Genomic DNA, 26,676 nt, shown 5'->3' on the forward strand with positions numbered 1-26,676 from the left:
TTATTAACAGTCCTAAGTAATTTGGCTGAAGTCAAGGCTACCCAGAGGAATGGGACTTGTGCTCTTTCCAGCCTCGTGACTGATCTGATCTCCATGGGCAGAGAAGACCAGGCACTCTCACTGCAGCCAAGGAAGTGGGATGCCTGCATGCTATGCAGTATATGACCCACCTGTATTGCAGTGCAACTTCTTCCTATTGTGCAGACATCTGTATATAAAAGGTTGACCCCAGCACTGGAGCCTGCAGACAGAAACATAAATCCTTTAAATCATAGGATCGTGTATACTGTTGTCATTACATATGCTATTGTTATCCCAGGCATTGATTTCAAACCCATCCAAAATGCAGAGTTTTGGAAAGGCACAGCAGATCTGTAGCCCAGCTCTGCTCAGTTTAAAGTTATTTCATTCTGGTAATGTGCACAGTGATCATTTTTCACCTTCACCTGTTTTGCTATGCTGTACAGTTGCTTAGATATAGCAAAACTTCAGGGGTAGAGATGACGGGTGGGTAAACAAGAATTCGTGAGAATAATGAAGCTAACTGGGGAAGGGTGTCAGAGGTGTCAGAAGGTGTGCTGACAACAATCTTAACACTGATAATAGTTTCCGTAAGTTTCTTAATTGAGGGTGTAAGAGATGTAAGTATTTGACTATTCAGTTGTGGCTGAGTCATTTGCCTGACCGAATTACAGCCTATAGATAAGTAGTGTGTCAAGTGCGGTGATTGCTAGCTGTGTATGGTTGTTACCTGGGACACCACACCTGGTGTTGCTGCTGCCTTGTCCTGCACCTGGATGGTAGAAGATATTGCTAATGTTTTAGAATTTCCTTAATTTGGTATCTCTCGCTTGTCTCTAACATGTTGCCCCTGTCTTTTCCTTTCTTTCTCTCCTCTTCCTTTCCCTACTAGACTCAAAGCTTTAGTGATATTACTTGACTACATAGGAGGATCTCAGAATTAAGAGCAGACTTAAGACCTGTGCACAAACAGCAACCAGGCCATAAATACTCATGTGATGAGTTGTCCAGTGCTCAAGAAACAGCAGAAGGGACATGATTACAGCTGGACTGCTTCCAAGTGGATTATAACAAAGGCTTTCATTAATCTGTTTTTCTGTTATCCAACTAACATGTTCAGAAGGTAACTGTCTTCCAGCTGCCCCATAAAAGAGGTCAGTAGCATTACATAACGTTGCACAGAGCCTCTCAACGCTTGTATATTGGCATTGTTCTCAATGTTTCCTCAGATATTTGCAGCCACAGAGTCCCACCCAAAGCTTGCAGCTGTATGTAACCCAAGGAGAGGCTGCTAATACTGAATGTGTGATTCACTTAGTGGGATAGAAAGGAAATACAACGGAAAGAAGCTAAAGAAGCCAAAAATTTGTTTTGCTCTGGTTTATTTACATTGTTTGCTTCCTAGGAAAATAACCACGCAGAGCTCAGTTACAGATTTGTGTAAAAACAAACTAGGCAGCACTCTTCGAGCCTGGTTGGCATATTTGTTACAATTTGCATCACTTGAGAGCTTAATAAGTGTGGGAATGTGGCCAACCTTTTATCAGGTTGTCATGGAAGAGACTTTAATAATTACAGACAGAAACAAACTGTAACTAACACTGGCAACATAATATTTTGGGAAAGGTTGAAGGGGTGAAACTCAGGCTGAGAATAAAAATAGTGGTTAATGTGTGGCATCTGTTGGAACATATTGAAACTGGAGAGACTGATTTGTTCCAGAAAACCACCAGCAAACAGCAGCAGACACTGAGTTGTATAACTGAGGCACGTATCAGAAACATGGTCACATGGCGTAAAGTTAGAACAAGTCAGTTTTCATATTGCTGAGTAGGAAAGCTTGGCTACAAAAGTCAAAATGCACAACGGATGCCATGTACACCCAGTGCAGTTGGAGTGACCTGATAGTGACTTGTTAGGATAGATAAGGGAATGCATCCAGGGGTGGGATATTTTAAACAAGTGGGTGCTGTGTCAGCAAACCAAGGAATTACACTTTTCAGCCAGCAGTGAGGGAATGAAACAGCAACAAACTATTTGTTCTGTCTTAGAGCTTGAGTGTTTCTTAAACTCCCCTGAGTGCTCAATAGCATATTTGGAAATCAGAAAAATGAAATTCTGCTTACAGTAGATAAAATATCCATTACATCACTCCTGCCCGGCCTTTACACTGAAGTGGGCCATCCAGAGGTGATGTATGACATGACTGAGATGCAGCTGTTCCCATCAGGTGGTGGATGCAGATGCATGACTCTTACAACATGTAGCTTGGTTGTGTAACTGGAGGTTCTTCTTGGTCATAACAGAGATGTCTGAGTCCTGATCACCCGATCATGGGTAGTCATGTGCTGAGAGCAAAGGGGAAAGCAGTAGTGAGTGTGCCATAGCTCTCCAAAACTGCTCATACTGTCACCTTACTAACCTCTCAGGAAAAGAGGTAACTGGTGGCATTGGGCACTGACCTGCATAAAGTGCTCTGAGGGCTGGGTCCAGTTTGCCTGACTGCTGAGCAACATTCGAGCTGGAGAATAACCAAGAGGCTAGGGAAATGAGTTCCCACACCTCTGGGCAAACATCCTTGGGGATCAGATTCTGAGCCAGGAGGATGGCTGCTTTAGAAACACAGCTGGAGAAGCAGGTTCTAGAGATGGCTTTGCCTGTCACTTCTGCTCTCTCTGTGCTCCTATCTCTCTGATAAGAGGCCCCGTAGACCTGCCAGCTACCAGTGCTAGCCTGTCCCAGAAGGCTGCTTCAGCAGATGCTGTCACTGAGCTTTTACACGCCCTGACAACCTCCTCTTTAGCCTAAATATGAAGACATACAGCTCAAACACAAGTTACTGGCCTTGACAGTCTTGGTTCACCTGGTCCAAGAAAAATCTTGTCAAAGTCAGGAACTGGCTGCAAGAATTTGACTTTCAGGAAAGTCTACAAGAAATGCCAGGGTTTATTTTCCACTGGATAGCAACATAGAGTCTGCTCTGGTTTTAAAATCTAGTAATCTATGTCTTCTGCCATCAGATGGTTCAGCACAGAAAAGGAAGGTTGGAACTGATTTCCTGCCCCAAAAAACTAATAAGTTTTTTAGAAGTTCTTCATCTCCAGCAGGGATGGAAAATGAAAATGTTTCCAGGAAACTGTCAAGATAAAAAAAAATAAAGGTTAGTTTGAAGTGCAGCATTTCAGTTTATTTCCAAATATTTTGTGTCAGCATTGACTATTTTCCTGTGAAAAAAACAACCACTTTCCAATAAAAAAGCAATATCCCCTATGTGCAAAGCCCAAACAACAACGCTCATCAAATTAGCAGAAGTTTCTAAACATAAAACTTGGATCAACTTTCAGACCACTTTTGTTCACAAGACACGGGTTTCAGAAAAAAGTATAGGAATGTCTTGTCTAATAGAGTTTCTGTTTTGATGATCAACATTCCCCAAATAAAAATATTTTGCTGAAGATTCCCAAACCAGTTTAGCTCTAAAATGACCCAAACCAGGAGGGAGCATGATACAATAAGCTATAGAATTTCGTTATCACTTGAGGATTCCTTTAGAAAATAAATTACCCCAAACAGCAGCTCAGAGTCTGTGAAACTTCTCCCTGAAAATGAAACATTTTATGGAATTAATTTTCATCCAGGAAGTAGCATTAAATAGATGGGCAGACCTTTGTATATTTTATTGCTTAGTCTCTTGCCCAGAAATCAGTAAGCACGTAAGGTTCAAGCTCACATTTTGCCTGAATCAGAGTTGTCAGAGATGGAAAGCTCTTCCTGGAATCAAACAGAGCAGAACTTGAACTTGGAGCTCCCATATCCCAGACTAGTCCCCTCACTGGTGGGGGTTCGACACTCATATCTCTTGCCAAATTGCAACATTTGAACAGAATCCTGTTTATGCAAAAGCATTCAAAAAGTGTTAGTTTTCATTCCAGCGTGGAACTGAAACCAAACTATGAAACCTCAGAGTTGCTGCAGAGAGGAGTTGTCCTTCAGTCAGCTCAAAGGGCTGCTTTGTGTCTCAGGAGCCTGCAAAATAACCGGACCACAGGCCAGGTTCTGGGCCCAGATTTTGTGATTGTGTTTCTGGAGATTTTAAGGCACTAGATGAGCTTGCAAGACATCAGTATTGATAAGTTTATCATGAGTTCTGCTGGTATGGAGTATATTCTTGCCCTACTGTGGAGCTCCGACTGACAGATGAGTAGGCTGCAACTTCAGAAAGCACAAGCAGCAAACAGTGTTGGAGTAGTTCAGTACCAGCTGCGTGCTTATGCTGCCCTATGCATTAGAGCACAGCTCCTAATTTTACAGGGATAATTTTATTTATTGTTTCCAAAGTTCAGTGACACCGAGGTTCAATCAAATGTCCAACCTAAAGAATTTGCAAGCAAACCAATATTGTGCCTTGAAGCCTCCTGCCCAAAGAGTGTTTCCATTTTTCTTGGCACCTGAGTCCAATTCCCTAAAGGCTTGGGTAGTGCTAAGGATCATGCAGATAGCTTGTGCTTAGTTTAAGCCACTTACAGGAAGCTTTCTTTTAGTTAGATTTCTCTATTGTTATGCTATATTAATAGGCTCTTTTGAAGCTTGAAAAAGGACTGATCTGCCTGAATGATAGTTCTGGGTGGGGAAAGTTATTTAGGAGCATGTTGGCAAAACCTGAAAGGCTGTTCTATTTAACCATTTCCTTGCTTGCTTGTTCAGCCAGGCTTTGCTCATAGCAGTGCTCAGAAAGAGGAAGCTGCACTCCCATTTTTGAAATTATGGTGCTTGAGTCATAGGCATTTATTATAAGCAAATGAATATATTTATTCTGAGATTCCTGCAATCAAGCCAGAAAATGTTGGCTAGCCACTATGCAAACATACAGATGCACTCTTGATTTTGATCCTGCCCTGAGTTGGAATGCAAATTCAACTCAGAAGTACCCCAAACTTAGCCTGTGCTGGAGGGGCTGATTTTGTCTCGCTCATATCAGCAGTCAAAATCAGAAGTGGTTTCCTTGCTTTAACCAGCCCCTGGTGCCAACATCTCTTTACTGTTGCTGTCTCCTTTAATCTTGCTGGCATGCAGCTCAGTCCCCTCATTCTAAGCCCAGGATCCTGCACCCAATTTCCCCTGTTTGGTGCTCATTCTTGCTCTTTCCAAGCCTTGAGTGGGACTGTCTAGTGTCTTAAAAACAGAAAATGAGCACATCTTACATCCCTGCTGCTTTAGGTGCAGGATGTGCAGCCACATGCTTTTTACCCCCTGCCTCCCTACTTCCTCCACAGGATGCTGCTGAAGCGGATATGTCACTTTGCAGCAGGGATGCAGGACAATACAGTGTTCAGGGGAAGTGGTAAAACTGCTCAGCCTCAGAGCAGTTTTTTCTGCTTCTGCTTTGATTAATTTATTTTTTTTTCATTCTTTTCCAAATGACATTTGCAACATCAACAGTTTCTGTCTTCCACCCAGAAATCCCCAGTACCTCAAGCAGAGCTTTCCCTTATGCAGAAAGAAGAAGAGCTAAAGCATCTGTGAAGTCTGCTGGAAACTTCTCAGCTGTAGGCCTAAGTAATACAGCCTGCACTCAGACATTATGGGAATGACCAGAAACCCTTGGTATATCCATAATGGTAAAGAAATTGAGACTTTGGATGAGTTTTTTCTCCATTAGATCTGCACGTGCGCCAACTACCTCTAGCTGCTTGGAGTCTAATACATCTCGGGGTGTTTTGCTTTATTTTGTTTTTCCCTCATTTAGTAAGACATCTGTTTTTTAAATATCCGAGCTATATACTGCAAAGTGGCAAAGTAAAAGGGCTTAAAGTGTTCTGAAGAAGCACGTACACCACATAATATAGATTGCAGGAGGATGATATATTGCTCAGTTGCAAGAGCACAGTCCAAACTTCAAGTGTTCTTTTTGGTGACCAAGGGAAAACAACAACAGAACTCTAAATGCTCATAAAAACTATTTTATCTGATTGTTACAGATCACAGTTGCATTTATAAAATTGTGGCCTGTTCGCAACAAAAACTCAGAAACAGAGCCATCGTACAGCAGTCAGTCCTCTTCCACCAGGGTGTTTCCCTAGTTCTTTATAAAGTAGATTATCTGAGAGCAAAGTATTCACATGGGAATAAGCAATGCAAATCATCTGTTTACTGACAGTGACATTGGCCATTCTAAATATAATCCTCCAGTAAGGGCTATAAAAAACTGTATTTTTTTTTTTTTACCCTTTTCAACAAGTTGAGAAGTTGAAGGGCTGCCTGTAATCTGTGATTATACATTTAAGTATAGGTATGTTACTAACGTTTTGTTGCCAGGGGAAAGTGCTTGAGAATAAGGATTTGTGATTTGCATAGGTGTGAAAGAAGGGTTAGGCTTAAAAGGTTAATTTGCATGAATGAAATAAATTCATGTCTTTGTTGGTGTAACACGGGTGCTGCTAATGAATGCCACTAACCTCTGCTAGCTGGAAATGTCAGTGCTAGAAAGACACTTCCTCTTCCGTGAAGCCCTGTGAGAGATGGTAGGATTGAGTTACTTGCTCTACACTGACTGATGAACCTTGCAAACAGAGGAAGCACATCCTGGTTCAGGATTCAGGCCTTCTTCCAAAAAAAGAATGTACTCTTCAGATGTCCTGTCACCTACCTTTGAATAGCCGGTGGCTCCTGCTGCTTGCCAGCTATCTGTGTATACAGTGTAAAAGTGATTAAAAATGAAACTGGGGGGTCAGAGGCATTGCTTGTTCTGATAGCAAATTCTTTTTCCCTACCCTTTTCGGTGCTTTTCCCTTCATTTTGAGAGACTTTTCTCATGCACCATGTATGGGAATCAGAGAATTACAGTTACTGTAGTTAGTGGCAATTTCCCTTCAGAATCTATTAAACCTTTTCATATTGACTTATTTGGCTCAATGCACAGGGCTTGAGTGAGTGACATGGCTGTAAGCATCCACCAGTATTGTATCGCAAACACTAGCCACTTGCTTAACTTTGGTTACAGCATTAATTGTTTTAGTCTATTCAGGTTAGACCCTCAGGGCTTCTTCCAATTAGTGGCCTCCACCATGGAAAAGTAATGCAGCGCATTTACTGTGACTCAGAGGAAGAAATAGGCTAACAGAGTATGTTTTCATCGTGCAATCAAATCAGGTTCAGTTAAGTTCTGATTCCCTTTAGCCTGTTTTCAGAATAAAACTATTCCCTTTCATGCTATTTATTTTCATAGAATCATAGAATATCTGGAGTTGGAAGGGACCCATATGGATCATTAAGTCCAACTTGATGTCTTTTCCCTAAGACATACCCCAGATTGAACTAGTAGGGTCACTTCTAGGGGTGTGAGGGCATCTCAGAGAGGAATATGTTCCTTTCTGTTCCCAGAGCATGTCCTTATTCAAGAACATGTCTCTATTGTCCTTTTATTACCTATCCCTATGTACTTCACCTAACAATATGCTAGTGGGGTGATACCCACTAAAGAGCTTGGAATGAGCTATCTATGGTTTTCCAACAAGGCAGCCAGTGTAGAGCCAGGAAGTGACACATGGAGGAAGTTTTCAGTTACATAAATCCATGCAAAAAGTGCACAGGGGATGACAGTTCTCAGATGTGCCATACATGCGTGATTGTGCCTAAAGGGTTCAAACACCTGTGTACATGCAGGTGTTTGTTGTAGCAACACTTTCACATATATCAAAGAAAGAGAATGAGTTTAGTTTTTCAGATTCATGTGCAGGCATACATTTTGTGCTTGAATATTAGCAGGCATTATTTGGGCATGGATAGGCTTCCTGAAGATAACTTTATATGGATCCTACTGAAATATACTAGATCTGGCATGGTAACTGGACAATTGGGTATTTGTGTGCTTCATTGTCTATTTACTTATCACTCAAGGCCTTTGGAGAAAAACTAATGTTTTCTTGTAATTATTGGTTAAAGGGGCAGAAGAATACATCATCCGTGTAAGTGCAGGGGACTTTGGCTACTGTCTTTAGGAGTGTGAAGGTTTCATCCAAAATGTATTAAGAGCTTTAGAGAATTAAATTACGTTAGTTTCTTACTTATTCAAGTCTGGCTCCATATAAAATAAGCAGACAGGGAAGTCCTGCAGGCCTATATACAAAAGAACATTTTGAGGTAAGAAAGTAGTGATCATTTTTATTATTTACTATTAATGGAGGAAATCAGGTATTGCACACTGAATGAAAATTGTAGGTTACTGACAACTTCCTGTATACACAAATATATGCTGTCATTTAATGTATGTCTTCCTTCTGCTCTCCTTTACAGATGACCCCCATAAGCCAGAGGAGAAAGATGAAATTTCCAAAGTCACAATCATAAGTCTTGTCCCCTTACTGGTGATTTCTGTTGCTGTGATTGTTATCTTTTATGCCTACCGCACTCATAAGAAGAGGAAGCTCAACAAGGCGTGGGAGAAGAATGTTAAGCCCAGGAAACATAAGGACTGCAGTGACGTTTGTGCTATTATGTTAGATGATGACCGTTCAGACATCAGCTCTACCTGTGCCAACAACATCAACCACAACACAGAATTGCTGCCCATTGAGTTGGACATTGTTGTTGGCAAAGGAAGGTTTGCTGAAGTGTATAAAGCCAAACTGAAGCAAAACACATCTGAGCAGTATGAAACTGTGGCAGTCAAGATCTTCCCCTATGAAGAGTATGCATCCTGGAAAACTGAGAAAGACATTTTTTCAGATGTAAATCTCAAGCATGAGAACATCCTCCAGTTCTTGACGGCAGAGGAGCGTAAGACAGATCTTGGTAAACAGTATTGGTTGATCACTGCCTTCCATGCTAGAGGAAACTTGCAGGAATACCTCACACGACACATTATCAGCTGGGAGGACCTCTGGAAACTGGGTGGATCCTTGGCCCGAGGGATTGCCCATCTCCATAGTGATCACACACCCTGTGGTCGCCCCAAAACCCCTATTGTGCACAGAGACCTAAAGAGTTCCAACATCCTGGTGAAAAATGATTTAACCTGCTGTCTCTGTGACTTTGGGTTATCCTTGAGGCTGGACCCTTCTCTCTCTGTGGATGACTTGGCCAATAGTGGGCAGGTAAGTTAAAAGTTTGAAGAGGTGTGGTATGCGTTGTATCAGCTGGTGTGTAAGTTCCTGGGGTGAAAAGAGGGGGTTAAAAAATATATGCTGCCATACTTACTTAAAATCACCAAAAATAAATGTAACTGTTTTTTTGTGTGTTTATTTTTATATGTTATATAAACGAATAGACTTTAAATTTAACATTAAAGCAACAGTGAGAGAAGTGCAGTGAAGATTTTGTTCTGATCAGAGAGCTACATATGCATATGATGCCACCATCCTCTCTATGCGTTTATATTGAAACAAGTATGAGCTTGTCAGCTACAGTTTGTGGTGCTGCTGCAATGCACATACATGATAAGGATGTGCTTCATATTTTGAGGTTAAGCCACAGTTTTCAGGCCTTGAGGCACTATGGTTTTGTGTGAGCAGACCCACTGCTGATGTACCCCAGCGTATGTGAAGTCAGTCCTCTCTGTCCTCAACAGGCATAGGCAGATAACTGCAGTGATATATAATCACTTGAAAAGGCTGAAAATAAACATATTTAAGATCAGGGGACTTTCTCCACATGCAAGAAAATGTAAGAATGTCAAATAAAAATAATTGCTCTGTCGTTGCTTTTTGAACTAAGCAGGGTGGATAAGGCTCCTCTACTTCACAGGCATGCCACAAGGATGTTTGTGAATACTTTGAAGATGATTTTTTTTTCAAGCATATCTCTAAATATTGGCTCTTCTGATGAAAGATCCTGTAGTATAAATTCAGGCCATTTGTTAAGTGAATTAATTCCTAATTAATTACTATTTATAATTATACATAGGTCCCATTCAAAGCCTGTCCATTTACTCTGCCTTTTACTTTGCATGGAACTAATATTTTGGTTTAGAGAGTTTTCAGGGACAGCTCTTCAGGCAATAGTACTCTATTGAGTTCATGGGAGCTTTGCTGTTATTTATCAAATGAAGATCTTTCTCTTCGAAATTCTCGTTAGTATGAGGAAGCTGCCCTGATCTCATTTTGAAAGGGTTTATTAACCACAGTCAGGAGAGAATGATAACCAAGGAAAGCATATTTAAAATAATACAAACACAGCTCACAATCACATACCATTTTTCTCCAGCATGCCAGAGCCTTTTGGAGTCTGGTGAAGTCATCCAATATTGACAGTGATAAGACTGGTTCCATTTGGAGTAAAGTGAAAACAGTGCTTGGCAGTGTATGTCAAGGGCTCGGAAACTTAACCCCACCCACCCCTCAGAGACTTCAACTGCTTAAAGACAGCCCATATTTCAAGCTGATTTCTCTGGCATTGCTCACAGACACTTGGAAATAGGAGGAGAGCTTTGGTACTGTCACTTCCACAGTCCACACTAATGCTGACAACAAAGCACAGTGCTGTCCAGAGCAAGTTACTGCTTTGAAATTGGTGCCCTCGGGCACTCATGTAGAGGCCCTGTGTTTTACTTTGTTTAGCTTCACTGAATCAGTGGCTGAGCTAGTGTTATTCTCTGTGGCAAGCTGATTTCTGGCATGAAGTGGCTCCATGTTAACCTCCACCTTGTTTCTTCTGGGCACAGAAGCACCACCCACCCAAATTTCCCAATATGCCAATTTTAGTGCTGTAGCTTTTGTCAAAGAGCTCTTGCATAAGAATTGGCCTGTTAGGTCATTTCTAAACTTCACCCATTGACTTAAACCTTTTCCACCAGGAGGTCCAGTTTTTGAAGGTATATAATGGAGCTGACTCAAATTTTAATACAAGGAAACCTCTAGCTTCCTATGAAATAAAATAGAAGAGTTTAAGTATTTTACCATTTTTCTGGTCAGACTTAGACTGTAATATTCAAGGCAAGTTGTTGGTGTTACAGGGCCTCCTTCTTTCCCATCTACCCACCTACCTTCCACATGAAGCCATTAGCCATTATTGACTATACAATACCAGTGCCCAGAATGACTAACTGTAAACCATCTTTTTTTCAGTTTGTGGTGTCTTTTTAGTCTAGTCATTTGACCATCCATGATGATTAATATTTGCAGACATTCTTAATGTGAGTTCATAAAGCTGGACCTTTGTCCCGTTGTGTTCAGAGGACTGGCAGGTGCCAGGAAGGGCAGGCGTTCCTCATCTCGGCATCAGCAGCAGCCTTGTAACAGCTGATCTTCCTAATCAGATAAAGAGGGATATCCACTGCCCATCTGACTGACATACCTCAAGGCACAAAGCATCCCCAACAGCTTGAAAAAAAATGTAAGGTCTGCAGCATAAAAGTTCCAAAACTTGCACAAATTATAATATACCACAGGAAGAAAAATGATCCCTCACTAGGAGTTTTGGAAGAGAAGAACAGAAAGCAGACCAGTCATTGCAGAGAGAAAGCATATCCCGATTCCAGACAAATGATCAATTCTGAATTGTTGGAGTTTAGGCACCTAAAATGTCTTTGAGGTCCAGGACTCATGTTTCCCAAGATGCAGGAACAGTATCTTTAACCCAAAGACCTCATAATCTAAATGCAGATAAAAAGACAGAGCAGAGTGGAACAGATGATAAATTCTAAGCAGGATGGAAATGGGATTAGCTTGATATCGTTCTTCATGTCATTTTAAATTTTCTCTGCATTTCCCATTGCACTTTTTAGTTACAGGGCTTGAGCCTCCATTGTGCAGCTAAGCTGCGGAATCATTTTTATTGCTGCAAAGAGAGTGTGAAATGTTGCCAAACTAAAACAGCACTTGGGACAATGTTAAGAATCCGTATTATTTGAGTCTGTTGAAAACAGCAGGATTTGGGGCTGGGGAACTGTGGGATATAGTGTGCCGGTATCCCTTCTAACACTTTGCATGGAATCTTCCTGGGGAAGAAGTTGTGTGTTGGGGAAGGGATGGAGGTAGGATGAGCCTCTTCTGTAGGGTTTCCATATGTTCATGTTCTGTAAGGCAGGGAGATATTGGTGAACTCATTGGTGCTGAGACATGATTATCCCAAGTAACTGTTCAATGTGTCAGTGTCGCTCACATGCTTGGCCTTAAATTAATCACAGAACCCACATGATAGGGAATTTAACTTTGGGACAGATGCTCAGATTTGTTGTTGTTTGTTTTGTTTTGTTTTGTTTGCTGTCCCCTGTTTATATCAAGGCTTTAGTCCTACAAACATTTGGATATGGTGCATTACACTTCTTGCAGCACTTTTTCCCATTTGCCCTGAGGATGGAGTTGTAAGAGTTGTTTCCAGAAGCACGCCAAATGGCTCTCTCAGCAACTGCAGACCCAATAACTGAAATGATCTTTTCCAGTCCTGCTTATCACTGGGCTCTGGACTGATGGTTGTAGTGCAGTCTACAAACAGCCCATTTGAATCTCCAGTCCTACTGCATCATCCACTTCTGAGTGTTTATTATTTGTGTGATCAAACAGTCTCCCATTTAAAGCTGTGTTTGCCTGATCGAAGACTTATTACCTTGGGAGTTTTTCAGGACATGTGTATGTGTGTGTCTGTATGCATGTAATTTTTTGATACCTATCCTGTGAGGAATACGTTATTAGAGAGCAACTGGTGCATGATCCAATAATTATTCCTTAAATCCTTCCTTCTGATAAAAACAGACATTTAAACTTTGCCTTCTGCAATCAAGGTCATAATGTAGACCTCAGCAAAGCTGATAAAATCATTGCTGAAAATTACTCAATGTACATAAACTTTATAGGAAACAAAAAAGGGCTGATTTTTGGTTTCACTTCAGATGTGTGTTTCTGCATTTAGTGTTTGTGTGTCTGCTTTCTTCTGCCAAGCCTGCATTTACAACTTTCATTTTAAGAGTACTGTTGAAAGAAACTGCTTGCTCTGTAATATGCAGTGTAAAAGAATACAGTGTGTTTCTTGCTCATCTGAAAGACACTCGGTCAGTGGCATTTTCTTCAGCCCCAGAGGGCAGAGTTTATCTCAGTAAACAGCCAGAGTGAGAAAACTTGTCAGTGCCAAAATCATGGGCTTAAGGAACTATAAAGGGTTGCTGGGTTTGTTTGTTTGCTTGTTTGTTTTAGTGTTTTTCTTTACCAAGGGAGGTGCAAGTTGGTAGTCAAGACAATGCCAGATTCCCATGGCAGCAGAAAATATGACCTGTGCCAAGTATGGCTTGAATTGTTGGATGCTTGTCAAATGGCACCGCTTCTGTGAAAGCTGATGTCGCATCACAGCAGAATCCAAAGCATGAATTACAGTTTCAGCTCTTGAGCTCTGCCCTATCTCCTCTCCTGCAGGTTGGCACAGCAAGGTACATGGCTCCCGAGGTTCTGGAGTCCAGGATGAACCTAGAAAATGTGGAGTCCTTCAAACAAACAGATGTGTACTCCATGGCTTTGGTCCTCTGGGAAATGACATCTCGCTGCAACGGTGTTGGAGGTAAGTGCCCTCAGTTTTCTTCTCTCTAAAAGTATGTTTGGACAGACATGCTCTTGTGGTTGTCTGTGAGTATGGGTGATTCTATTTAGGTCTCACTGATTGTTCTAGTGTGTCTGGATACTGTAATCTAACAGGCCTTCAGCAGTATAAGATATACATGAGCAGGCTTGAAGGTCAAGCACCTGAGAGCATGAGAAAATCAGTCCCCAGCTGCTGTAAGGATAAAACTGCTGTTAGGTAGACCACTTTTAAAGATTATTAATGTCTGTTTTTCCTTAAACTATAGCATCTTGAGTATATATGGAGAGACTCAGTCTGTATGTCCTCCCCCAAAATGATCGTAAATATAAGAAGCTTTGAAATATTAATACCAAGAAGTGGTAACTGTCCCCCATTTACCCTCATGGAATATTCACTCTGAAACCTAATGAGGGGCCAGTTAAGTGTCACATTTACTAACTGATCATTTCAGTAAGAGCCATCGTAGGGATACAAAAACCTTTCTGCTTTCCTGAGATCCCCTGCTGCCACTTATCATTTTTTGTGATATTGCAAGAGATCATCCGCCTGAGAAACAAGGGAGGTTCATTGCATTAAGTGCAGTAACAAAATGAAAATGAGTGGAATTGACTATCAGAATTTCTCCAAAAAGAGCTTCTTTGCTTGTTCATATTCAGAGTTTGTTCACAGACACAAAATCTCCATTTCTGTTTTTGCCTAAAGCTGCCCCCGAATTCCCAGTGTGCAGCACTGGTATGTGCTAGAAATCACAAAAGTTGCTGTTGAGATATCTGCATTACATATTGCTATGTTTGAAGATTTTCACCTTACTTCAGGGACTAAAATAAGACTAAGTTAAATATAAAATTCTTCTGTCTGCTCGTATTGTCTAGTAATCATTCTGACAAAACCTGCTGCACAGTCCAGGACTCCCACAGGCAGTCTGAGGAGTGAGGCTGTTACAGATAACACTGATGTGGATATTATGGGAGACATGTGACTATGTTTTGATTTGTTACCCTACTTCCAAAAGTACAGAGGCTCCCTTTTCCTTGGACTTGGCACAGTTGCATCTCAAAGGGCTGCCACAGAGACAGGACAATCTGGCAGGGTAGAGCGCTACAGTATGGGGAACATAGTGTACAGCAGGGAAACCAGTGTCCCTTTGGAAGATGCACATAGCCGCTCCTTGTTTCTCTGCTCACAACCATGGGATACCACAAGACTGTCCACCGAGGTCTCTGAGGCCACTCTGCACAGCAGCTGTGCGGCTGCACCATGGTGTCTGTGTGCAGGAGGGAGGAATGCCTCCATCTCAGCCTCTGGCTCTGTCTGACCAGCATTTGGTCTTTGTGGGTGGGCCGCCCTGTGGGCAACAGATTTGCCCAATTTGCACCCTGCCGGGAAAGCTACAAAGCGAGTATGTGTGCAAACAGCTAGCGCTAGCATAAATGCATGAAAAAAACATTCTTTTCTAGGCAAATCTTTGGGGGCAAAAACATGTGGTGCCTCAAGAACTGAAACTCAGTCTGGCATGTTCCAAGGCAAACCTATCCACATTTAACTGTCGTGGTCATGTATGTTTCTAAATGCGTTGGCACACCTTCAGCCTTTCATTAGCACTTTGTAAATGTGGCTGAGGAGATTTAAAACATTAGAAAACGGATCTTTGCCCTGTTTCTTGGGCTGTCTGTTTCTTGAATTTAGGAACACACGTTATTAATATAAATATGAGCTGTTCACTGTGGACTCTTTTATCTTTGCTGATGCCTGAGTCCCGTCCTGGTCATATTTGCTGAGTACAGTGAAATGGAGGTTGTAGCAAGAGCAAACCTTATTGCTGCTGTTCTCAAAAGGCAACTGCCTAAAAGAGGATATAAAGGGAGTTTCATAAGGAAGGAAAATCACCAGCATGTTTAGCTGGTAGAGACTGACCCGTTATAACCTTGAGAAGAAAAGCTGAAGTCATTTTAGGAAAAAGAGAGATCTCTCTGGCTCAGCATACCCTTTGCTTTCAAGGTGGAGCTTAACCCCCATCTCCTGATTTTCCTTATTCATTTCATCCCTCAGTTCTCCTCATCTCCAGAAACACACTTCTCAAATTTTGTTTCCATATTTCAGTCGTCTTTGCAGGTAGCTGAACTCCCTAGCAGAACCACGGGAGTCTTTGGGTAGGATCTGTAGGGGGTGGAACTTGGGTTTAGTGTCTTCAACCACAGCAGCTAAAAATAACTCCCAGGATGTACCTCCCTTAGCTTGTCATTGGTGCTGAGCTGCAGCAGCATCGCATGGTTTCTCTCATTTCCTTCTTAGATTTTCCCTTGGTTCATGCAGGCTGACTCTTTGCAACCAGCTGGTAAAATATCCTTACAGTGATTCGTGACTGCAGCTCCCCCTCTGCTTCCCTCTCCATCTGTCACCCGTGAGACTCCCTCCTCTCCTTGCACCCTTCCCTCCACTCACGCAAACCCCTCTTGTCTTTCTGAACTGATGGGCTCTGAGAGGAATGACCTCACGTATAAGCCAGGGTAGGCTGTCCTGACTGCAGCCAGCCTTTCCAAAGGAGCCTAAAGTTGTAGAGGCCATCGTCCCAGCACAGGCCTGACTGCAGTGTGGGCTCCTTCTCGGTAGAGCAGGTCCATGGAAGTTCAGAGAGCAGCCAAATGCAGAGGCGGTAGCATTAACAACTTTCAACAATTAGGGAAGGAAGCATGTGGGGGGCTAATTGCCACTCAGCCACGTAAAGGTAGGGTGACTTTACTTCTACAAAGGGAGCTCTCAGGATCCGTTTGTCAACGTGCAGGTGTTGGGTGAGTGTGGGAGGCGATGGAGGCAGGCTCTTTCACTGCAGCAGCTTTGTCGAGCACAGTCTCTACAGCATGCCAGGCCTTTGCAGTTAGCAGACGTTTAAACAAAAATACCCAGCAGCATAATCCATACTGTGAAGCTGCCGTAGTAAATATGCAGGTGGGGATCAGCTTTCGAGAAAGGCTGTGCTGTTCATTGTTACTTTGTTGTGCTAAATACAGAGAAGCAGAAATGAGGCACAAGGGAAAGGGAGACAGAGGCAAAGATCAAGTTTGACTGATTTTTCACTGGAGTATAATTTAAGAGGCATATTTAGAAACTCAGCAATACTGCTTTGGGGAGAACTTCAACTGCTCCACACTGCCGTTAACTTGGTATTTCATTCAGTGCAACAGCTGTGCACCAGATGCTGCACGTTGCAAGAAATATAATTTTCATCTAAACCACTTGCTTTCAGAGCGACACAGCTTTGGCGACTGAGGCAAGTGTAATTTCTCCGACAGCCTCCTAGAAAGAAAAGAAAACCATCTGCTTTGTATCGGAGCTGCGGCAGCCAGGGGACTGCTGGGGGCAGCAGGAGAGGAGAGGAAAAGGAACCTCTGGATGCACAGGGCTGGTGAAGAGGGAGAAGAGAAACTCCTCAGAAAATGGCAAAGTTGCTTGTGCAGCATTGTACAGCCTGCAGTGTAAGGCTGCTACACCTGCCACTGGCTTTGGTGTAGCAGCATAGCTTTGTTTGAAATGGCAGCCTTGCTTTACCAGAGCTGTGTTTAATGCGAATAAAATCTTTAGTTAATCTTATGCTTACTTGGGAAGAGTCAGCCAGGAATTGCAACTAAACATTTGTGTATCCTGTAGCCTGTGAAGCACTCGGTGTTAATCATGCTGAGCATGCAGAGGTGACAGTGGTAGCAGTGAACATCTTGATAGCCTGTGCAGTGGGGATGTGCCTGCACATTAAGCCCTGAGGCATCTGCAGCTGAGGCCTGATTTAAGCTTCTCCTGCAGAGAGGAGCCCAAGTGGGACATGCCTGCATTGCGATGTCATGTGGGGGCATGCAGCCCTGAGATGGTACATCCACACAGTGCAGCATCACCCCACAACAGCAGCTCATCTCCCAGAAATTCCCCATGTGTCACCACAGTACTACATGTAGGATATTTGGTGCCATCCTTCAACAAGCCCAGGTGGTGGTAGATAAGATCTCCCTCCTGGGTTCTGCTGCTTTCCCACCTGAGAATCCAGCACACAGTGACTAAGCAGCCTGTAATCAGAGCAGAGCTCACACGCCCCTGACCCTTTGAAAGGGTGGCTGTGTGTCTTTGATCATCAGATGTGAAGTCACTTAGAACGTGTCTGTGCAAGGGAAACTGCAGAGTGAGTTCACCCATCCCAACTCATCCTCACCCTTCCCAGCTGACATTCATATTTGAAAGGAGTGGAACTGGGAAATCAAGGGAAAATGTGAAGTAAGCATTTGACAACTCCTTAAACTTGGCCATGAAATGGCTTTGGAGCCTTGCACAGTCCCTTTGTGCAACAGCTAAAGAGATCCACCGCCTAAATTCCTCTAGCATGAAGAAAGCCACACTGCATGCACATGCAGATGTGTGTGTACGTATGTATGTGAGTTGTCTCAGTAGCCCCACCATCGATAGATTTCTCTCTCCTGTGGCTCACCCCTTGGAAACTCTAAAATGAGGGGTGTTTCAAAAGGACACAAAACTCCCAAGCACCAGCTCACTGCTGTGGACTGTGCTCTGTGATTTTTGCTAGCCTTGTTTCACCTCACTCCTGCTTTAATTCTACAAATAAGCCTTCATCTGCCGGCATGAGGAGCTGTCCCACAAAAAAAACAGCAAGACATATCACATGCGGGAATGTTGACAGGATTTGCAGGTGTGTAGTTCTGGCCTGAAGGAAGAGAATGTCACTACAATGAGTTTAGAGCAGAAGATCACATGTGAGAGGCTTATTCCTCTGAGGAACCCACAGCCAAATTTTCCAAAGCATTCATCAGGCACAACAAATAGAGATTTTCAGTAATAACTGTTTGAGGCTACAATCCAGTCCCAGCCTTTCTGAGAGTTATGGCCATGCCAGCGTTAAAGGGAAGCAGAGGTGCAGTGATTATTAGTGCAAGGTAGCTCACGACCATAAAGATTAAATGCTGGAGGTTGAAGTTGAAGGAGCCCTGCCATTATTGACTGCTAAAGGTGCTGTAGTTCAGGATACCTGAGATATTTATGGTACTTTAACCAGTTGTCATTTTTAGTGGCTGACTGGTCAAAAAACAATCAAAAGAAACATATAAGTCATGAAAAATAGATTCAGCATCTGTATATAGCTGTTCATGAGCATCTAGGAAGGAACATCTTAACCTACCTCAGACTGGCACCTGTTACATCTACTGCAGCACGTCAACATGATCCATGAATAACCCTAGCTATTACTGCAAAATGTGTCTGACACCTGAGATTCCCCAGCATAAGGAGGATTTACTGCCAGAGGATTCAGTGGGCTTTTCTTTCTAAGGGAGAGAGAAGCGAGATAATAAATAGCAAGAAGATGCTGCATGCTTTTCAAACCGAGGGAAGGCACGGCCGTATTACTATAAAGTTATTACAGAGAATTGCCATCTGGCCTCAATTTCTCCTTCTTTACAAATGAACAATAACAACAAAACAAAACAAACAGAACAAAACAAACAAACAAACAAACAAAAAAACACAATAGTTTTTATATTTAGAAGAGGAATGCTTATAGCACAGAAGGAATTTCTTGTACATGGAAAATGTATTACAAACCTGTCAATTCCCCAGGAAGGCTTTCCCTTCCCCCACGTGAGCCATCTCATAAACCTCAGTGGCCTTCAGATTCAGCTCAGCAAGAGGGAACAGATCAGCACCACAGCACCAGCTTCCCTCTGTTGCACACTCAGACTCCTCTGAGGCAAGCACAGAAGAGCAAACCAGAGCCTAGCTTGCAGGGATTTCTTGAAAAAAGACATATACATGCTCAAAACGGCCTGTTCACATTAAAAGTAACCTATATGGTGCTGGGAACTTTCCAAACAGCTGACAGTGCCACACAGGTGCCATTGCTCAACATTTCCCCTTGATGCTTGTCTCCCCCGCTATGCTCTTTTCCAGCCTGTTTTTCCCCTCACACTGTGTCATGGTCGATTGTCCCTAACAGGGATCGTCTTCTCTGCTTTTGCTAGGAGATCTCTGAGCCTTGGCTAGTGTCCAGGACCACTACTGTAATCAAACCATACCCGATGGAGACGGTGTATAGATCATGCTATTTAGGTTTCCTCAGCAATCTTTACTATTTCGATTACCTTTGTTCGTAAATGCATCTGCTTTGTAATCATTGGGCTTGCGCTGCATGGAAATCTGGGTTTTTGACCAGCAGGATGGGAACTTCTCAGTTAACTTCTTGGGCTAAAGTCTTGTGAATTTACTTTGGCTGAATAATCTCAAACTCAGATCAATGTGGATGAAACTGGTATGCCTTCTTGTGGAGGGAAGGAAGCAAAGCAGAGTTTGGCCCTTGAGTCGAAAAGAAAGTAATTTACTTATGAGAAGATAGAGCTTGTGTTTCAGGACTATAGACAAGCAGCAGAGAGTTGTGTGGCCAGTGGCCAGCAGCAAATGATTCAGGAGAGGGAGGGAGATCTCTGCAGGAGGCATCTGTAGGGTAATCTGCTGGACTACATGCATAGTTGTTTGCAGCTGGACCTATAAATGCTGAACATTTAAAGCACGAGGTTTAATATCCCTTCCAAAATGTTTGTTATTATGACATAGGCTATTCTTTTAGAAATCCCCTCTCTTTTTCTGTAGCTTGTCAAGTCTTCTTGTCATAGCCATCACTAAGCAATGAGATCTACAGCCTGACTCTTGGAGAAAAGTCCACCTTTTAGTTATGTTCAATACTACCTTGTTTTTATCATGAGATATGTCAGTCAGAATGACCTGACGTATGTTATCTCAATATTTAATTACTTTAATATTTTACCATACTCTCACCTTTCCCTTCAAAGTACTCAAAGCCAAGCTTTGCTGGACACTTTTTCTGGGCCCTTAATCATTGTTATCGCCCTTCTCAGAGTTCCTATTTACTACAAAATGCCTCTGGAGAGGACTGAGCAGTGCTGGATACTGTATTTGAACTTTGGTTGCAACATTATACAGCAGTACTGTGTCTCCCATCTTGTTCATCTCTCTTCACACATCTTCTAGACACTTGCATTCTTCAGCCTGCCTAGTAGATTACACGTCAGTTTTTCTTGCCCTCAATTAATTCCTAGAAAGAAATAAGAGGCAGCAGAACAGGCCAACTTCATAAATCTTTATCTAATACTAGCAAGTCATTAGGCCTATGAGTAAATTCTCCATCTGTTCCCAAAGAAACCACAGCATTTTCTACACTGTGTCAGCATCTACTATAATATTTCCGCTCTCAGAGATTTCTTGAGTCTCCTCCAAAGGTCCCATATGTCTGCCTCTTCCTTTCTCTCTCCAAAGAAAAGCAAAGAAAATATGCAACATGCAAACAAAAACCAGAATGGCAGCAGCCCCTTCAGGAAGCCGTGCCCCCTGCATCATGGGTCAAAACTGACCTATTTTGGGAAAGAGGCCTAAAATAAGAGCAGACCACTACTGGCTCGGTAATAAACAAGGGTAACGTGGAAGCTTCCAGCACTGTTCCTTGCTGTAACTTTGTCCTTTTCGAGCAACTCTTTCCTCCTAGCAATCTGGCACATTAATATCTATGACCTAGATTTCGGTGTATATTTCACCTGGAAAGCGTGTGAGGACCCTGGGGAACCTACAGGGGACCAAAGTAACCCTTTCTTTCAAGCTTGGCTCAAGCAAAGCTCACCTTGAAGTCCCTGCGTGTTTTGGCTCAGCAGAGACTGTGAAAGGCTCCAAGCCATTATAAGTGACTCTGCTGCTCTGACTGTGGCTAATATGATTATGTACTAAAGGGTTTAAATGAGAACTGTCTAGTTGGCTAGGAAACAAAAAGGGAGGGAGGGAGGGAGGGCGGGGGCATGTGGGAGAAACACATCTGAAATATTTTTGAACATGCCAACTGGCTTTGCTTTGTTTGGAGCTGGTCAGGCAGAGCAGTGGCACTGAGCAGCTAATCAGTGCCTCCTACTCCTCCAGAGAACAGCCAGCTCCCTTTACACTTGGCACCAGCACAGCCCAGCTGAATACCCTTGTGTTTGCTTATTCTCTTGGCAGAAGTGAAAGAGTACGAGCCCCCATTCGGCTCTAAAGTGCGAGAACACCCCTGCGTGGAAAGCATGAAGGACAACGTCCTAAGAGACAGAGGGCGACCCGAGATCCCCAGCTCCTGGCTTAACCATCAGGTAAGAGCACCACATCGAAGCAGCTGGGAGCCACACCACACATTTAGTTGCTGCCCAAAGCCTGAGCCTTAGCTCGGCATCCTGCTCAGTGGGAGGGATCTCTCTTTTGAACAGATCAGAGCTCTGCCACATGGTGACACTGATGCTGCCCATGGTTTAGACACCACAGGGTCATTGTGCCTGCCCCGAAAGCACTGGAATTTCTACTGCCCACCAGTGTAATCTGAAAGTGACCATACCAAAAAAAAAAAAAAAAAAAAAGGAAACCTGAGACTCAACAACCATCTAGACAGCCACAGAATAATTAGGGCCTCACAGCACACTGCGTGCAGGCTCTGAAAGGTCAAAGAGAGCAACTTCACACATGCATCCCTTCAGCAGAGAAAACAAATTTCAGCACTTTATCATGGAGAATGGTCATAGTGGAATCCCAGCTGTTGACAGGTTTAAGAAAATAGGAAATGAGTCGTCAGCAAGCCAGTTTGTTTTTATTCTGTGTAGTAGCAGTCCCTTTCCCTTGCATGTCGGGAGGCACTCTATCAGCTTTCCCCATTCGTGGACACCACGGTTGCACTTCCTAGGTGTGATAGTCACGGCCTGATTTCTGAGTAGCTGAAGCTGAATGGAAACAAGCCAAAGGCATGCATTTCTTAAATTCTGCTCTAAGCAGTTTTATCAGAAGAGATAAAATGAGACTCATGTCAGAGAAGTGAGGCTTGGTCATTGCGTTTGTCAATGCGGTATGTTGAGTGGTCTTACAGACAAAAGGAAAGCACAGGGGACATTTATAAAAGCCCAGGCAACCAAGACCAGCTAGCATTTCCATCAGGAGCAATATAACACTCCCTTTTTCATTCCAGTTGGGATGTTAAAATCATAGTCTAACACTTACTTAGGAAAGGCCGTGTGAGTGGCTGTAATCAATCACTCCTCCAACCAGGAGCAACACATCTGCTGCCTGATGACTGTGGCAGAGCACAGCCCCTTCCTAGACCAGTGGTATCAATCCTTATGCAGCCAGCTGTAACGAGCAGGATTACTGAGGAGGGGTGCTTTAACTGGGGAGGAGAGCTGTGTTTTGAGGGACACCTGGATATCTGATGTTAGCAGGACTGAAAGGCCCTAGAAATTTCTAGGAGCTAGAGCTACAACCATCTTCTAACTAACATGTTGAGCTGGGAAGGAGAGGTTGTATTAGTGCTCATCTGCATAGAATAGAAAAGTTATTGCAGAATTATTTTTCTTGTAATTGTAATTGAGCTAATAAAAGTGATCACGAGTTAATTGCAGTTGTTTTTTTTTCCACAAAGGCAAAACGAAGTCCAAACTGGTAATATACACATGGTACTTTAGAAGATCCCAATTAACAAAGCAGAATAGATCCTGAGCCAGATCATTTGGGGGAAAATAAAAAATAAGTAGAAGAAAATGCTTAAAATTAGGAACAGTGTGAAAACTTTCTGAGAATACTCAAAAGTCACAGTCTTCTGTGTGAAAAAAAAAAAAATAGAGCAGTGTAGAGAACTGATTAGGGAAAGAGAAGAACAACAGGAAAGTCTGTGGTCAGCAAATTGAGGACAATAAGTTTTCTCAAGAGCAAAAGGAAATCTAACTTAGCACCAATCCATTACAGCATATGAAAGAAAGATATGGCCTATGCTAACGCAAAGGCAGAAGCTGTCAGCAAATATTTCCGTTGTGTGTTTGGGAAGAGTCAAGTGACGCACATGTCATTGAGATCAATGAAGGCCCCTATAAAGCAAAAGTCACTGGCACTTAAAGCAGGCCTCAGGCAGGGTTAGATGGCGTGGGGACTTGACTGAATTGGGGGCAGAGCCACTCCTGTGGGCACAAACTGGCTGTGCCCTGTGAAGCAAGGCTTCAGGAGCACCTTCCAGGCACAGCTGGCCAGCTGTAGGGCCAGCATCAGTGTGCCAGCATGGCCAGGGCACTTTGGCAGGGAACCACCGGGGCTTGGGGTGCTCAGGGAGCCAGTTCGTGCCACCCACACCCCCGAGTACAGGGCATCCTGCCAACTGGGGTGCCCTGTGCTGCACTTGCACATTTCTGGGGCATGTGCAGCAAGCTCCAGCAGGGCTCATTGGAGGCTCTGAGGCAGGAAATGGATGCCTGATAACACAGGCACAGGACATTTAATGAAGGTGGATTTAATTCCCTCCGCTTGAGTCCCTTCAGAGTTTCACGTTGTGCTGTCTAAAATTCAGTGACGCATTGGCTTCAGCGGGGCTGTGACAGTTTACAGCAGCTGAGGATCTGCTTTGAACTCCACAGAAGTTGCTCTTACTGTAATGGCTCTTCCATATTCATTTCCTTCCACTGCAGTTGTGTTTTTGTAATGAACTCATTATTCATCGTGATAAAATTCTGGAATGGATTTACATATTACATTTTTTCCCCCTTAATGAGATTTGTTGCACTATTGATTTCAAGTTAATGTTTAATATTTAATTTAATTTACTGCTTGTAATTTCAATGCCAGCAGAAAACTAATGCTATTTGTATACAGACAATAACGTTCTGCTATTAACATTGACATCAGTCAACATCACCAATTAGGTAAATTACGCAATTAATGCACTGTTGTGAAATGTTATTTTTTTAAATAAGAAGTTTAAGATAAATCCTACTTAATGGGCTTTTAGTGTCATAACGCAAAGCACACAATTTCCTGGCAAATACCTCATGTTTACAAAATGCATTACAAAGATGCAACTGTTTTTTGTTCCTGTAAACATGTGCATCAGCATTGAAATGAAGGTTAAATAGTTACATCTGTGAGTGACATGTGTTTAAGTGTTTGTGGGACTGCGGCCCGTATTTGCACATAGTTTTACTTAGTCTGCGGGGAATTCATAAAGGCTGGTGTAGGGCCTGATACTGCTGGCAATCAGAATCTGTTCATAAAGCCCATACAGAATTCAGGCACGCAAAGGGATGGATGGGTTGAGCAGGACGTCATTATCCAGGCAGTCTGATCATATCGATTGGAACAAAAACTGTTTGATTCCCTAACGCTGTTCCAAACCATAATTTTTCTTATTATGAAGTATCAGAATATACATCCAGGTATGACATTACCAGTGATGTAAGCTGCTGCAAGTACAGTAGTAGGGTGTTTTTCTAAAAAATATATTAAAAAAAAAAAAGTCAATACCCCCATTACAGTGACAGCAGAGCCCACAATGCACTTTGGGGACTGGTTCCGTCACCTCCAGCACGTACAAGTAACCCCCTGCACTTTGGAGGGCCTTAAAACAAACTCTCACAGATGCGGTTTGGCGGTGACTCAGACTGTCCCCATCACAGCTGCTCTCCCTGTGCTCTCTGTAGGGCATCCAGATGGTGTGTGAAACCCTGATCGAGTGCTGGGACCACGACCCCGAGGCCCGGCTGACGGCGCAGTGCGTCGCGGAGCGCTTCAGCGAGCTCAAGCACCACGACAAGCTCTCAGGAAGGAGCTGTTCGGAGGAGAAGATCCCCGAAGATGGCTCCGTGACCACCGCCAAGTAGTGTGAGCCCAAGAGCTCCGAAATGGAGAGAAGTCGCTCCTAAACCTTGGCGAAGGAAGAAGTCTCGATCGGTGCCTTGACTTGCTTCCTGGAGGACTGAGGCTGTCACTACTCCCTTTAAGCTGTGGCTCTGGACAAGGAGATGTATTCAAGGGAGTTAAAAGCCAGGGAGCAGGTGTCATACCCTAGCGTTGGCTGCCAGCATCATGCCATGTCATGGGAGGAGCTATGTATTGTAGCACTTCCTCAGGAAATGAGATTTGAGAATAGCCAATAACATTATGCACTTTATTAATGCCTGTATATAACTATGAAATTGCTATTTATATATATATATACATATATATATATATATAAAATGTGTGTATGTATGTGTATATATATATATATATATAAACAGCCATGCTCTGAAGGAAAGAGTTTTAAAAATGCCTCCAGGAAATTACCTGTGCATTAGAGATCCCTCCCCATTTAGGGAAAGAGCCTGGGGAGACTGGCACATCAGGACACTAGCAATTGTGCACTAAGCACTCTGCCAAAAAGATAGGAATAATAAGCAATAAGAAGGTGGCTTTCAAAGGAGACACAATAAGCACCCAGCTGTGGCCCGGGAGCTCACAGTTGCAGGAGCAGTCTCACAGCAGAAAGGCAGATTTGGCTTTGCAGCTGTAACTATGCAGTCCTGTCTGCTGCACATTTTAGAAGGTTCAGGGATGTCTTTGCCCTCTCGCCTTAACCCCAAAGTCCTCACAGCATCCCACAATGGGAGTGTGAGGATGTTTGCCCCCTCCCGTACGTGTGTTTTCATACAGAGGTCATTAGCGTTACATGTTTATTGCTTTCAATTCATGCTGCTTGCAAGCAGGTTGCAAAATATCAGCAGGATGAGATTTCCCCTCCTCCCTTCCCCACCCCCAAACCATACAAAACAAGACACGACCAGCAATAATCCAAGCAGATGTTTTATATTTGCTCTGCATTCTGAGTGCAGGCAGTACTCTTTTTTTTTTTTTTTTTTTCCTCCCCTTTCCTTTTACCTTGATTGTGTTGCTGTAAGAACAAATACTTTTTCCATGTACAGCATGTCTAATTGCTTGACACACCATGGTCTGACTCTGTTCCACGCTTTCTAGAAAAAAGCGAGACAACACCCAGTGCCTTTATTTTTGCACGAGGACCTCAGAGCTGAGGGAAAGATCCATAACATCAGATTAATGTCATATCCTGCCCTCCACGCTGCTTGCATATAGGATAGCAGGGCTTCTGGTCTCCGACATGTTTAGGAAGACAGTTGGCATTACATTGGACTTATATAAATGACAGCAGTGTGTTTAATAAATGCTAACAATTTTATCTTCAGGAGTTTTGCAGTGATTTTTCACTTTTTTTCTTGCCCTTGGCATGTAAGCAGGCCTTGGAAACTAGAAATTCAGCCAGCACAGACCAGT

The 26,676-nt window shown here is 43.0% G+C and overlaps 1 protein-coding gene across 5 annotated transcripts in view; it reads left to right on the plus strand.

The window, feature by feature from the left end:
- Nucleotides 1–25,598, plus strand: part of TGFBR2 (transforming growth factor beta receptor 2) — a 57,227-nt gene extending 31,629 nt beyond the window's left edge. For all 5 annotated transcript variants that reach the window (XM_032182650.1, XM_032182653.1, XM_032182649.1 and 2 more), the window contains 4 exons: nucleotides 8,314–9,113; nucleotides 13,362–13,503; nucleotides 21,571–21,698; nucleotides 25,050–25,598. In XM_032182650.1, the coding sequence (XP_032038541.1) occupies nucleotides 8,314–9,113; nucleotides 13,362–13,503; nucleotides 21,571–21,698; nucleotides 25,050–25,229 (1,250 nt within the window). In that variant the 3' untranslated portion in view covers nucleotides 25,230–25,598. The remainder of the gene's footprint in view (nucleotides 1–8,313; nucleotides 9,114–13,361; nucleotides 13,504–21,570; nucleotides 21,699–25,049) is intronic.
- Nucleotides 25,599–26,676: the final 1,078 nt, after the last annotated feature.

This window comes from Aythya fuligula, chromosome 2 (assembly GCF_009819795.1).
Source record: "Aythya fuligula isolate bAytFul2 chromosome 2, bAytFul2.pri, whole genome shotgun sequence".
Lineage (NCBI taxonomy): Eukaryota > Metazoa > Chordata > Aves > Anseriformes > Anatidae > Aythya > Aythya fuligula.